The sequence below is a fragment of the Melanaphis sacchari genome, unplaced genomic scaffold (genome assembly GCF_002803265.2).
Source record: "Melanaphis sacchari strain LSU unplaced genomic scaffold, SCAv2.0 Contig253_pilon_pilon, whole genome shotgun sequence".
Classification (NCBI taxonomy): Eukaryota; Metazoa; Arthropoda; class Insecta; order Hemiptera; family Aphididae; genus Melanaphis; species Melanaphis sacchari.
Window position 1 is genome coordinate 21,786 of NW_020271127.1, and position 16,278 is coordinate 38,063.

The 16,278-nt window shown below is 29.6% G+C and overlaps 2 protein-coding genes across 2 annotated transcripts; both read right to left on the reverse strand.

Moving 5' to 3' along the window:
• Positions 1-11,422: 11,422 nt before the first annotated feature.
• LOC112595087 lies at positions 11,423-12,734 on the reverse strand (the record flags this gene model as incomplete). Its single annotated transcript, XM_025340175.1, has 5 exons — positions 12,512-12,734; positions 12,122-12,421; positions 11,912-12,006; positions 11,575-11,780; positions 11,423-11,507 (listed from the first exon to the last, which is right to left on the reverse strand). Coding segments are annotated over exons 1-5 (909 nt in total), but the record flags the coding sequence as incomplete, so codon positions are not given.
• Positions 12,735-14,028: 1,294 nt separating this feature from the next.
• On the reverse strand, positions 14,029-15,561 carry LOC112595088 (the record flags this gene model as incomplete). Its single annotated transcript, XM_025340176.1, has 5 exons — positions 15,470-15,561; positions 15,225-15,302; positions 14,589-14,857; positions 14,218-14,489; positions 14,029-14,136 (listed from the first exon to the last, which is right to left on the reverse strand). Coding segments are annotated over exons 1-5 (819 nt in total), but the record flags the coding sequence as incomplete, so codon positions are not given.
• Positions 15,562-16,278: the final 717 nt, after the last annotated feature.

The following is a 16,278-nucleotide window of genomic DNA, read 5'->3' on the forward strand; positions in this document are numbered from 1 at the left end:
GGTTACAATACAAGCACCCGGAGCATTCCATAGAGCAAGGTGGATGTCTAAAATCATTTACTGTTTGAAAATTTATATGTTTCGATCACAGTTTGAATTAAAACCCGAAGTTCTCGATGGATTAAAAACATTCAATGTTTTTATTGTCAAAGTGTATGTTAAATATTGGTTTACATCGCCTAATGCTGCTAGTGCCCCCAAAAATGATTTAAACTTTATAAATTATTTAAAAGCTTATGAGAATAAGACTATCGCTAAAATAGCTTTAGAATGTTTTTCTCGTCATTTGTGGTACTTGAGCCCAACATTAGTAGGTCTATCTTTTTTTGATAACAATGTTTCATATGAAAATAAATTGAGCATGGTATCAGCTTTGTCAAATTTAGGGAGCGATGAAGGTAAAGCAAAAAAATTAAAAATACGAGCAGTAGAACTGGCTGAGAAGAAGTTATCAGATTTAGTGACAAATCAAACCATACATTTATTTAATGCATTAAATATTAAAACAAACTTTTTACGAACTGATCCAAGCACATGGGAAACTAATGAAGAATATCTAAGTGGAAAGAAAACAGTGGGGTCATTAAAAGTTGTGAATGACATAGCAGAGCAAGGAGTGTCTTTAATTTCATCTTTTAATTCAGTTCTGACCAATCAAGAGGAACAAAAACAGTTTTTACTGCAAGTCGTTGAAAAACATCGTCAACAGTATCCTGACCCAAACAAAAAAACACTTCAAAATCTCTAAATGCCTTATATTTTTTGTTTATATTATTAATTTTATAACTATTTTGTATCTGACATAATGCAAAAGTATTAAAAGTATTCACATTTATGTATAGAGTTGACGGAAAATAATAAATTATTAATTTTCAATATTTATATATTCATTACTATTCATATATTTTTAAATGCATTGAGCGACCAGTAAAACTTGATTCAGAATTCTAAAACTTCATCGAAATAGTTTTTATGGTAAATAGAACCTGATAGTAAGGTAAGAAATGTAAAAAAAAAAAATTTAAGTGGCACCCTAGTATATATATATATATATTTAAGTAAGCAGTGGCTTACATTATAATCGTTAGTTCATAGAGGTACGCGTGGGTATTTAAAATATTACGGCAGTATTTACGAGTATGAATTTTATATGATCACGTGAAAAAAAAATCCATCATTTATCTTTAGCATAATCGCAACAAGTTTCTCGTCGCGCAATCGAATATTGGATATATTAATACATAATAAAGCAATTTTTATAATAATAAGCATGGTAGTTGGAAAAAAATTCGAGGAGGGCGCATATTTGATTTTCTGCCAGTGACGCTACTGGTTCTCGCTACGGCCCTGCTTGATAGTTCATTCGAAATATTTAGATAGGCGATGTATTTTAACGCGCGATAACTCGCACTGTTAGAAAAAATCTAACATACAACCTATTTTTAGAATAACAATAATTGATTAAATGATAAATAGTCGTCCTTCCATAAATGCTTTATCTATATAATTATAGAACTAATAACATCATAATAGAAGATAAGATAACATTATTTGTCAATTATTTTCAGTTTATTGTTGACGGTAAGCAAATTGTTAGTAATAATCTAACGCGCGAGTGATCACGACACCCGAGTTGTTAGTAATATTCTAACACGAGAGTGATTACGCGGTGTTTTTTGTAAGTGTGTAAAATTCAAATTAACATTTTCAAACAAATATCATTATAGTATATAATATTATTATAATAAATATTTTATTATAATATTATTTTAGTGTCGAGTGTCATTTCATGATATTTTTTTCTTTGTAATTGTTTACTGTAATAATGAACAACGATAAAATTACAAATAAAGTAATAGGATGGTTGCAAGAAGATGAAGATACAAACATCAGTGATCTGAACTCGGAAACGGATACAGAATCTGAGCATTCAAATCATGACACAGAATCAGAACAGTCAGGTAATAGTGATTCTGATAATACATATACCCCGGCTTCAAATAATTTACTGAATACCCCTTGTTATGTTGGAAAAGATGGTACGAAATGGCTAATACATAAGCCACAAACTACAAAAACTGCTCGTCAAAATATAATTACAAAATTACCGGGAGTGAAGGGTGCAGCTAAAAATTCAAAAACAATTTTAGACTGTTGGAAAATATTTTTTCCTGATAATATAATTATTTATATTGTTGAATGTACAAATCAACAACTAAATTTAAATCGTTCTTCTTATACACGAGGTGAAAGAGACTGTCCACCAACAAATTTTGAAGAAATTTTAGCATTTTTTGGGTTATTATATTTGGCTGGTGTAAAGAAGGCTCAGCATTTGAACACCGATGAATTATGGTCTACCGATGGTACAGCTCCTGAATTTTTTTCGGCAACTATGTCTAAAAGACGTTTTCATATTCTCGTACAAACAATTCGTTTTGATGATCGTAATAGTAGATTAGAGCGAAAAAAGACTGACAATCTAGCGCCCATCAGGTATATTTTTGACCAATTTTTAAAATCATGGATAGAAAGTTACACAATAAGTGAATACGCTATTATCGATGAAATGTTAGAAGCATTTCGTGGGAGGTGTAAGTTTAGGCAATATATAGCCAACAAACCCGCCAAATATGGCATCAAAATATATGCTCTTGTTGATGCTAGAACATTTTATACTTTCAACGTGGAAATATATGCTGGAAAACAGCCCGCAGGTCCATTTCAAAAAGATAATAGTGCAACTTGTGTAGTGAAACGTCTAATAGAACCAATCGATAAATCCGGGCGAAATATTACAATGGATAATTATTTTACATCTGTACCTTTCGCCAACGAATTATATGCAAACCACCGGCTTACTATTGTAGGAACATTACGGAAAAACAAAAGAGAGATTCCACCAGATTTTACTAATATAAAAACACGACCATTACAAAGTACAATGTTTGCGTATGGACAATATACAAATAACAGTCTTCTCTGCTCGATGTTCCTAAAAAAAATAAAAATGTTTTAATGTTATCAACAATGCATCGTGATGATTACATTGACCCAGATTCGGGTGATTTGAAAAAGCCAGAAGTAATAACTTCTTACAATTTGACCAAAGGTGGAGTTGATGTAGTAGATCGACTAAAAAGTGAATATTCAGTAACAAGAATAAGTAACCGTTGGCCATTCACAATTTTTTGTAGTCTGTTTAATATTGGAGCAATAAATTCACAAATAATTTATAAAACGAATACGAATGATATATTTACCAGAAGAAAATTTCTTACAGACTTATGCAAAATATTAACAAAACCCCATTTGTTAAGACGTGCAACAATACCTAGTCTTGGATTATCACTTCGATAGAAAATACAAAATATTACAGGATTTCAAGCACCACCAAAGGAAAACACTCCTCAAGGAAAGCCACGATGTACATACTGTCCAATACGTAAAAATAGATTTACACAGCATCAATGTAGCCTTTGCTCTAAACCAATTTGCAAGGAACATACTGCATCAACGAACTTGATTTGCCTCATTTGTAATAATCCTCAAGATTCAGATGATTAATATTATTTCAATTTTTTGTAAGTATAAATAAATTTAGGGTTTTAATTTATCAGTACTTTTTTTTCAAATTAAATATAAAAATGTAAAATATATTGTAAGAATTTATACATTAAGTAAATCTATTTACACATTTGTAATTAATTTTAATGATTAAAATAATTAAAATTGTTTGATTGTACATTATTATAAACTTTGGTTTTTTATTTGTCTTTAATGTATTTCAATAACAACTTTAAAACATCTAAAGTGGTAAAATTAAAGTAGCACAAGTATCTCATATATATTGTCTTTTGTAAATAATGCAATAAATATAAATTGTATAAAAAGGAATTTGTGTTTTGATGAAATTAAATAAACTAATAGATTGTTAGAAAAAATCTAACACGCGAGCAATTGCGTAAAATATAACGCGGGAGTGATCCTGGGTTAAATATGCGACGGTCAACTCGATACCCGCAGCGAAAATGGTCGTAACTCAGTGTTTGGCAGTTTTGAGATAATGCCACTACGTGATAAAGCGCGATTTTCTCTATCACCTACGAAAACGGTCGTATCTAAATATGAACCAAAGATGTTGTAAAATATATTTTTATAAGTTACCCCTGAAACTAGGTTTCCGACGAAAAAAGAATTATGTTTAGATACGACCTGGAAAAAAAAAAATTACCGGCGATAAAAGTAGTATCTTGATTTTATTTACCTACTTATTCTATTTTTAACGCGACTGTTATCAAAACAATATTATGGACATAATATCATTTGTTTTCGACATCCATACGACCATTGTACGAACATACTCCCATACGTCACCATCATTAGGGCATTATGGATCAATATAATAATAAAAAAACTGTAAGTATCGATCAATCTTTTATATTAACATTTTAACAAAATAGATAGGTATTAATTTAATTAGTAAAATAAATCATTGACACATTGATTCAATAATCAATAATTACTGTAGTAGGTAATGTATATAATACTATTATTATTATTAATTTCGTATTACTACAACATAATGACCACTGTCACAGTGCATTTTTTTTCAACGTTTAATTTTCTTTTGAATTGTGCTGTATAGTAACAATATATTTTTTAAAATAGGAATTTAATGATGATGAATCAATTGGTACTGACAGTATACTTAGTTTGTATGAGTATGGTGCCATGAGTAGTGATGATTTCGAATGCAATTCAGAATCAGATAATACATGTAATTATGATACTGACAAGGATCCAGAGTACACTCCAAACCAAGTTTATTCAAAGTTAAATGAAGACTCTGATATAGATGACCCTGTTTCAAAGGAGGTAGGCACATAATAATTTTTTTATCTTAAAACAATCATTATAGAAATGTTTTATATTGTAAATAATTAAAGTTATTATTAACATTCAGAAATACCTATAATACATACACAATTATTATACCTATTAGTAACCACCAATGTCATCTTTATAAATGTATTCATAGATTTTATAAGCAATATTAATTGAACGCTAAAGTATTAAACATACATTTTATGCAATAGGACAATAATATAACAATAAAACAAAAAGTCTGTTAATTTTCTTTTTGTTAACTTACTATTTAGGTACAATATTATAAAACTAATCTATACTATAGTAAATTGCTCATAATAATAGAATAATATTGAAATGAAATAATATTGAATTGAAATGAATAATATTAAATAATATTATTGGAAAAGAAAACTAAAAAATGTATGAATATTATTATAGTATCATTGTGATTTGACTAAACTATAAAAATATTTTAAACCTTGATATTCTACTTAATAGGACCTACCTACAAGTATTAATAACAACATAGGATATTTGGTTGATGCAATAAATATTGAGAATAACATTGGATATGACAACATCATCTTAACTAAGTTACCATAAGTAATAATTATAATACTTAAATTATGAAAAATATTGTGATTAATTAATATTTTACAGAGTACGGGAAGTAACAAAAAACGTAGAATTTCTCCTAAAGAAAAAACTAGAAAACGTACTAGAAATGTAGAAAACTGGCTGGATGTCAAATCAAAAGCAAAGCTAAATTATGGAGTTGAACATTTGAACAGAAAAGGCCAAATTATATGTGCTAAGAAAATGGGTCTACCATGCCCAATAACATGTCGATTAAAATGCCATGAAAACATTAATTATGAAGAACGGTATAATTTATTTCAATTATACTGGAATTTGGAAAACCGAAGTCGAAAATGGGATTTTCTCGCTAGATATGTAAAAGTTTCTGGAACAAAACAAGCAATAGTTTTAAAAGAATTTTCAAGGAGGAAATTTTCTAGAAAATAATTTCTTATAGTAAAAAATGAGGAAATACAAGTCTGCAAAAAAATGTTCCTTAATACATTTGGAATATCTGAAAAAGTTGTGAATACAATTTGTAAAAACTTGAGAATTCACCAACTATTAGTGCTGATATGACAGGTAAACACAAAAATAGACCACATACTATTCCTTGTGAGGTTAAACAATTTATTAGAGAACACATTAATAGTTTTCCAGTTGTAGACTCTCATTACACCAGAAATAAAACGGATAAAAAGTACTTAGAAGCAAATTTAACAATTTCTAAAATGCATCGTTTATACTTAGAATGGGTTAATGAGAAGCCGGTTGAGACATTAACAAAAAATGCAACATTAAGGCAATACACTGATGTGTTTAATGAATTCAACATTAGTTTTTTCAAACCCAAAAAGGATTTATGTGACGTTTGTGAGAAATATAAGATAGCCGAGCCTAAGGAAAAAGAAGAGCAACAAATACAATACGATGAACATCTATTTAACCCGTCGTTGGTACACATGTGAGCGCGCCGCTCACACAGATAAAATTTTGAGCGTTATTCCTACAAATATTATTGAATTAATCTGATATTATAAATACCTTCAAATAACATGTCTATAAATATTTATAAAAATAAATAATTACGCTATTTGTCATTGCCTATCAGTTATCGTTAGACAAAGTCGACAGTACCGATTAAGTGAGCGTCGCGCTAACACTGTACTAACCGCGCAATATTTTTACACCACCGCCGTAGTCGATTACGTACACGTGTTTTTATTATTTTTTAATTTATCATGGCCAATAAAGTTATTTCGTGGTTAGAAGAGACTGAAGAAGTTTTTTTAGATGACTCAGACGATACCGATGCTGATCCTAGTTATGGAGATCCCGTCGAATTACGTGAAAATGAGTCTGAAAGTGACATTTCTGAACCTACGCATAGATCAAATACTTCACAAACCTCTCGTTCAAGAAGTCGTAGTCCTATAGCACAGAATTCTTACTACTTAGGGAAAGATAAACAAACAAAATGGTATAAGGACGCTCCTCCTAGAAATGTACGTACTCGACAACGTAACATTGTTTTACGTTTACCAGGCGTAAAACAAATAGGTCGCGATGCAAATTCTATTTTGGAGTGCTGGAACTTATTTTTTTCTAATTCCATTATTGACGATATAGTAAAATACACTAACATATATCTCGATAAAATTCGTTCAAAATATACACAACAACATATGGTACGCGAAACATCAAAATCCGAAATAAACGCGCTTTTTGGACTGTTATATTTGGCCGGTGTTCTACGTAGTAATTATCTCAACCTTGATGATTTATGGTCAAACGATGGCTTATCCCCCGAGTATTTTCGAGCAGTTATGCCAAAAGCACGATTTTATATTCTTCTAAGAGCAATGAGGTTTGACGATATAGGTACACGGGCCCAAAGAAAACAATTTGATAAGCTTGCGGCCATTCGTTCTGTATTTGAAGACTTTGTTCTACGCTGCGAGAACTGTTATACAGTGGGGACAAATGTAACTATAGATGAAATGTTCGAAGGTTTTCGAGGCCGTTGTAGTTTCCGACAGTACATCCCAAGTAAGCCTAACAAATATGGTATAAAAATCCAGGCCTTAGTCGACTCTCGCACCTTTTATACGTCGAAAATGGAAGTGTACGTTGGGACCCAGCCCGATGGGCCTTATAAATGTGAAAATAACCCTGCAAGTGTCGTGAAAAGATTAATCGCCCCAATAACGAAAACAGGTCGTAATATCACCATGGACAACTGGTATAACTCTATACCTCTAGCGATTGATCTACTAAAAAATCACAATACAACTATAGTTGGTACACTTCGTAAAAACAAACGTGAAATTCCCCTTTGTTTTTTAGAAACTAAAAAAAGACAATTGAACTCTACGATGTTTGGTTATGACAAAGACATATTGCTTACATCATATGTACCAAAAAAAAATAAAAATGTATTGCTTATTTCCACTATGCACGAACAAGGTGTCATTGATCCGGAGTCTGAAGAAAGAAAACCAGAGGTGATTACGTATTACAACAGTACAAAAGGTGGCGTGGATTGCGTGGATGAAATGAAGGGTGAATACTCTGTGGCTAGAATAAGTTGCAGATGGCCACTGACCATTTTTTTCTCTTTGATGAACATAGGAGGCATAAATAGCCAAATAATTTTTCGAGAAAATACAGGAATTTACCTAAGTCGTCGAGAATTTCTAAAAACCTTGGGAAAAGAACTTACAAAACCGTTTATGTTAGAACGATTGCAGATGCCTACTTTGCGTACAAGTATTCGACAAAGAATAATAAAATTAACTGGTTACACCAAGGCAGAAAATGAAGTCCCTGAACGTTCAAATATTGAACATCGTCCGAAGTGCGTATTTTGTCCAAAAAGAAAAAATCGAAAGACCATGGTGAGGAAATATTTTTATAAATACGTAATAATAATAATAATAATAATATTATATATATGTAATCATTATTTGTTTGAAATAATTTCGTAGACCAAGTGCGTAAAATGCAGCGTGCCAATATGTAAGGAGCATACGATGAGCACATGCGTATCCTGCTGTAACGATCACAACGAAACAAATTCTACAGAAAGTGAATAGACCAAAGTCATAAACTTAATAGTTTATAAATTTTAATTAATTTGTATTTCTTTATATGAAAAAAAAAAAAATATTTTTTTTGGAATGAGATTGTAGTTTTTTATTTTTATTTTATAAATTATGAAATGTACATAAAAAGTATTTATATACTTTTTAGTGAAGGATAAAAATATACATAATTCTAGATATGGTTTGATGTTTTAAGATAATAGATCAATTAATAATAATAAAAAAAGTGAAGTGTGAGCGCCGCGCTCACAGTGTAACAATCATGTTACAAACTATATGTGTACCAACGACGGGTTAATAAAGAAGTAGTTAGAAGAATTAAAAATGCTGATAAAGAAAGAGCCTCTATTGAACCAGGATTTTGTGTGGCGGTTTTTGATTTAGAAAAAGTCTTAACGACGCCACAAGGTGAAACAAGTACATTTTATTATAAAAGAAAATTTGCCACGTATAATTTCACTATTTACGATATTGGCAAGAAAGAAGGTTTTTGTTATATATGGAACGAATCGGATGCTAAGAGGGGTGCAAATGAAATTGCTACCTGTTTGTTCATGTTTTTAAAACAAAAGAAGGATGATGGCATTCAAGAGTTCTCCTTCTATTCTGATAACTGTGGTGGGCAGAATCGCAACCGTTTTGTGTTTGCGATGTGGGAATATGCAGCATATAAACTTAAAATTAAAATAACGCATAGGTTTCTTGAAAAAGGCCATACCCAAAATGAGGGGGATAGTATGCATGCCACTATCGAAAAAACAAAAAAAGGAAAAACAATTTATGTACCAGCCCAATGGGTCACTTTAGTTCAATGTGCAAAAGTTAAAGGTGCACCATATTCAGTTAAAGAAGTTTCAAATAAAGACTTTTTGGATTTCAAACATATTGTAAATAACAGTGAGTACAACTGGAAATTAGCAAGTAACGGATTGCTAGTGAAATGGAGCTGTGTAAAAGAAATAATGGTTACATTTAAATGTCCTTTTCAACTTAGCATAAAATATAACTTAAATATAACTATAACTATATCTCTACAAAACAAGAAAAACAGAGGACGACATCAGCCACATTGTGGTCCTGTGAGAGCTTATGACAAACCATTTCCAATTGAAAAACTGAAGCTAAACGACTTATTATCCTTGTGCAACACAGGCCTAATTCCCACTGTATACCATGCATTTTACAAATCACTTAGTTCTAGTCCTGCAAGTGAATAAAATATAAATTGATGAAAATGTAGTTAATCCAGTTGTTAATATTATTCATTCTTTAAACATTTTTTATTTGTATATTTTTTTTTGTTTTTTAATTAATTATTATGACAATACATTGTACTTTTAAATAATAACCAAGAGTCAAGACTTGGTACTTAGTAATAATGTATTTTTTTTTTAAGATGTTTTATTTTGTAACAGAGTCTCAACAATTCAGTATTTTAAGATATTTTACTATGAGTCTCAAAAATTGATGAAAATGTAGTTAATCCAGTTGTTAATTATTCATTCTTTAAACATATTTTATTTGTTTTTTAATTAATTATTATGACAATACATTGTACCTTTAAATAATAACCAAGAGTCAAGACTTGGTACTTAGTAATAATGTGTTTTTTTTTTAAGATGTTTTATTTTGTAACAGAGTCTCAACAATTCAGTATTTTAAGATATTTTACTATAAGTCTCAAAAATTAAGTATCAATAATGTGAAACTTATCTATTAATATTATAATAACTTGAGATATACAACGTAATAATATGTAATAAAAATAATATGACAATTTTCTTTTATTCAATAGTTTATTTTTATTTTTCAGCTAAATAATGAAAACAGAATTAACTTGAGTTACTACTTTTTTTTTTATACTTTTCCCGCGAAAATAGAATTAACTTGAGTTACTACTTTTTTTTTTTATATATTTCCCGCGAAAATAGAATTAACTTGAGTTACGAAATTTGACATAAGGTCGTAACTCAGTTAAGTCAATGATAACTGATAGGAGACAAAAAACTTAAAAATAGTATTTTAATTTATTCTGAGATATTGATAATGATAAGAACGTAACATAAAAAAGTTCAAAAGCAGAATTAGAATCGTAATTTATAATGTTAAAACAGTCACTCTGAAAAATCATAAAAACTGAGTTACAACCATTTTCGCTGCGGGTATCGAACTGTACAACTCTAAAGAGCGAAACGTACGAAATAACTATCCGCGGAAGAATAATGCGCCTTTTCTGAAACTACGATACGCGGATCTCGTCACGAAGTTAAGAGGATGTCAGCGCAAAATAAAACATATGCAACGCTCCAGAGATGGCGTTGCACGCCGTCTCGGTGGCGTCGGCGGCGTAAGCCCCACCCATTTTCTCGTAGTGCGGAGACCGCGAACGGCGCGAGTTATTATCGTGACGGAGAGGTGCATTATTATTGTATGTGCGATCGTAACGTAAGGATCTTGCGTTTCGTTTCTACATAATATTACCAGGGTGCTCTCACAACTCGCATAATAGATCTTAATATTTCTATACAGAGAATTGATTTTCTACCTTTTTAGTCAGGTGTAGCTAAGTACATAGGTAAAAAAAATTAACTATTTATGTACATCATAATTTTGATAATTTAGTTACATTATCAATATTGATACGTTTACGTTAAATACAAAGAACACAATAAACAATTGTGTAATATTTGTAGCTCGATCTTCTTCACTTGTTCTTCTTAATTAATATAAAAATACCATTCCATTATTTCAATTTAATCTGACATTTCTCTCTACATATAGTTATCATAACAAAAAAATAAATAACAAAAAAAAAATTGTTGGTATTTATTAATTTGTTAGGCTTTAATTATTTTATTTTTAATGTGATCTGGTTCACGGATATCACTGACTAATAACCGTTTACCATATTGAGGCATTACCAACTCTGGAAGTAAACATTCGGTGTAAAATCTAAAAAAAAATCAATCGTAATTAATTAGTAAGTTCCGTCTTATTAGAATTAGTTATTTATACTTACAGACTTAACTGTTTGACCATCTTAGTCGACCAAAATTCATTATCATACATAATATTAATTGTATGATTCCAGTTTTCTGTAAATATAAAAAAATAACAGTTTGTTCTCCCTGTTATATGCAGTTGGCCTTGCACTTGGTAATAATAATCACTGTTTTTTTTTAATTCAATTGTTTTTGTATTATTTTCAATAATACAATATTTGATCTATAAAACAACATTTTTTAACATTAATATTCAAAAATATTTTACATATTTTTTATAACTGTACAATATACAGTTATTATTGTAGATACAATAATAAATAGTTGTTATTAGGTAATAAAAATATATCCTACTTTTCCATTATTCATTGCATCTTCTAAACTTGTATTATCCTTAGCTGAAAAAGGACATTTTATCTCGATAATAAAATTATTTTCGATAAAACCATCTGAAAATTATTTAACAAGATAATGATTGATATTATTACAACAAAAACATAAACATTAAACATTTTAAATTTAAAAAAAGCTTAAAGGTAGTTGAAATAGTAATATTTATTTTACCTGGACTAGCAGCCAAGTAAGGAATTTCAACATCTATGCAAAGTCCTACAGATTTTATTTTTAAATTAAACAATTCTTCGAATTTAACTTTTGCTACAGACTCCATGACCCTACCATATTCTATGGCTTTAATTTTATGGTTAGTCTGTCCATATAATAATTCATGCACCGTATTTTTACATGAGGTATTTTGACGCATTTTACATATTTTTCCGAACTTGGAAGCAGTCAATCGTTTTCTCCTTTCTGCGTACCAAAGTTGCGATTTTGCTTGGTCTCTCGTGTTTTTCTCCAATTGTTCTATTATTGCACATTATTTTAAACATATATACACATCTAAATTAAAATCTTTACATCGTAAAATACTAAAATGTATACTAGTTGTACTACCTCTATCCATGTTTTTAATTTCATTAATAAAATTCATTTTCATGTTTGTCAAATCCTCATAAGAACTTTCCGGGGGTAATTCTTCTGCTAGACCATAGTTTTCATCAGGACCCGATGCTTTAAGCTGCTTATTACTATATTTTTTTCTAATGAATAATGCTCGTCGTCTTTGATTATTTAATTTTTGTCTTTTGGCATTTTTTAAAAAAGTCTTACCAAACATACCTGTTACAAATTAATAATACGAAATAAATATATAGTCTTATAATATTTACTTTATTTATTTTAAAAATTATCTAGTAAATTATATATTATGTATTATATAATATTAGGCATATGTATTTATTAAATAACTGTATTACCTGGACTTTTTTTCATCATATTCTTATGTATGGTCCGTAAGTATTCTTTTGAATTAAATGCTATAACTGCAGCTTCAACCCTAGCATTATACGCGTTTCTTTGTGATATATTGATTCGTTTTCCCCCAATGTACTTATTTATCACGCTGTTGAACTGTTCGCATACATTATTGTCTACGTCAGTTATTAAGCTACTAGAATTAGCGACTAAACGATTTATTGCATTTATTATTTCTAACATCATGCCACTGTTCTCAGCTTGTACAACTAAATTTTGTTCTGAAACTGTATTTCCTTTACAAAAATACGAAGCGCACTTTGTATGTTGTCCTAGTACATGGTATGGACTATTATAAATATCTTTGCCTAAGTCTGGAAAATAAAATAATTTTATTTGGTTTTTATAAGTAATTATTTAACCTAACCTACCTGATATTTGTTGACATAAAGGTTTATTTTCATTTTTTTGGTAACGAATAGCTTTTACTATTCCAGTTCGAAACCGCATTGCATTTTGAATTATAAATTTACGTAAATTTATAGGATAACAAGTTTTTTTTGCAATAGCTGCTATTTTTTGACTGTAATTACGCAGTAGATGGTTGCGACACTCTATTTTTTCAATTAAAACATTAGGGCCATAAGGTAGTACTTCTAACAATCTTTTAGTAACACTACTATCTCCGTCACCTGGAATATAAATGAAATTTTAAACTAAAAAATTGTGTGTTATGGGAAAAATACATTAATATTTCTATATAGTATGGGCACTCAAAATAACGGTCATAATAATAGAAAATATGTACTGCAAGTGCGTTATGGTTTTATATAAACATGTTTATACCTAATATATACACAACTTTTAAATTTTACATACATATATCAGAAAATAACTCTAGTCAAAAATATATTTTTTAGTATCTGCGTATTATTTTATATGGAAGTTTTACTGTATTTGGTAATTTAAAATGTAAAACCAACAAACATTTTTAAGACTATATTTTGCACTTTATAAACTATAAAGAAAGCGTAATACGTACCAATCAGTTTATTAAATTTCAAATTATGCATTTCGACGCTTTTCATAAACCCTTCAACAACACCATCTGCTTCCATACCTGTTGCAGATTTATTCCAATTCATAAAACAGCGATGTTCAGAAGGTTTTTCGTTTTTAGAAGCGGCACGGTGACAAATGACGCAATACCTATTTCTTATACCTACGAACAATACTTTTTTGGTTCTATATCCAATGATGGAAGCCTTAATAAAAATATAAAAATTGAATACCTATATATTAGTTTCAATATTTAAAACGAAACATATGACAAAATGTATACGTACCACTCCAGATAGTGCATCATACTTTGTTTTATAACTTCTTTTACACCATTGTCCGTCTGCTACTACTGTACACATTGGTATTCCATTTTCATCGACCTCTCCAGCTTCTAATGCCAATTCCCGTTCCTCTACACCTGCCTTTTTCATCTCATCCCAAGCTGTGTTATGAACTGAAAAACTGACTGTCTCGTGCACCCTGGAGTATGTTGTGTTCGACATACACGGTATTTCCATTGCAGCAGTAAACTCTGATAACTGACTATGTCCTATTCCTAATATAATATATAATATGTAAAAATTTAATCATGTTACTTCATAATTTTGATTCACTAAAATCTTTTGTACTTCTATTAAATAATTAAAAATTATACCTATTGATAATGTACCATTTACAGCTGCTTCATTGATTGGCAAATGTTCAGTAGGTTCTCCAGTTTTTTCAGATAAAATGAGCGTTTTTATGCCACACATTCTGCATTTAAATTTAAATTTTGACAAAAAACCAACGTGTATTTCACTAACAAAGTCCATATCTAAAAAACTACATCCGAAACTACCAGTATGCAGACTTTCTTGGATTTGTTTGAAAAAATAATTAATGTCAACTATTCTTCTACCAGCCAATGGAGCTTTGCTCTCACTAAAAAAAATACATTTTTGATACTCCATTTGATAATTTTTGATACAATATAGATACTTACATATCATCGTCACAATGTGTCTCTTCAATTAAATTATAATTCTCTATTTCAAACTGCTCAGTACATATCGGAGAAGACGTAAAGCTATCATTTACGAATAAACATTTTATAATAAAAAAATTATAATTAATATAAATAAATAATATAATTAATTAGGTTTTTAAACTTTTTTTTTTTACATAATAAAACTGTAAAATAATAACATAGGTATAATATATATATTATATTAATGGGATAAAAATATAATAATTAAAATAATCTATTTGTGTTGTTTATAAACAAATTAATTTCAATAGTTTTACTTACAGGATTGGTATAACAAAGTCTGCAGCGTTTACGCTTTGTACGCTTTCAACATCGTCTGTTGACGTACTAGCTGCTTCTCTAAAGAATATATATATAGGAACAATAGGTATATGTAAATTAATAGTATTACTTATATTTATTAATTATGATAATATTATAATACTGGAAATATATAATAATATAAGCTATTGCGTACAATTAGGTACAATTAAAAAATTCTAATAATTAATAAATTAATGGTCTACCTTAAAATACGATTGGACCACCGATTTTGAACTAGAGTCCTAGTAGTTATTTTTTTAATAGTACGCTTTGCAGTAAGTTTTTTATTCGCCATAATAAACGTATTACGTTTAGTTTCGTGCTTCACACTTTCACGTTGAACAAGTAAACACGATAAATGAAATATAACAACAGTCAATAAGTAATAACTAATAACCTAGGTCCTAGATGTCCTAAACTGTCGTCTGGCACATTACGACTTACGTACTATACTCACTATCGTATTCGTATAGATTTTAGATTTTTTAGAGTATAGACTATAGAGGATAGGGGGATAGGGCATGGCATTATACCGTATAGTTATCGATGATATTTATATTTATTTTGAACATCAATATAATAACAATAGAAACAATATTATTATAATAAATTATTTCGTATGCATTGCATTCATTGCAATAATATCTTATCTTGTAATTTTGATTTATACTTCGTCGAAATAGTTAATCGCCGTCTCGCCGATTAGTTAAAAATATACCGTGCGTGCATGCGACCGCGACGCGTCCGAATCCGCTGATTGTGGCAATAGTGGGAGAAATAATCGTCGATGTCGCCGCCGTTCGTAGGCAGCAGCACCTTACGAATGAAAAATTAAATTCGATAACAAAAAACATGTTTACGAAAAATGGCCAAAACAACGGTTTAGAGTGATTTTAGAGAAAAACACCAAATTTTCAAAATTAAAGATTACAATATTATCTAGGGCATGTCATATCCATTTTTTGATTAAACAGCTGAAACGGTAGTTATTTATGATTAAAAAGTTACAATT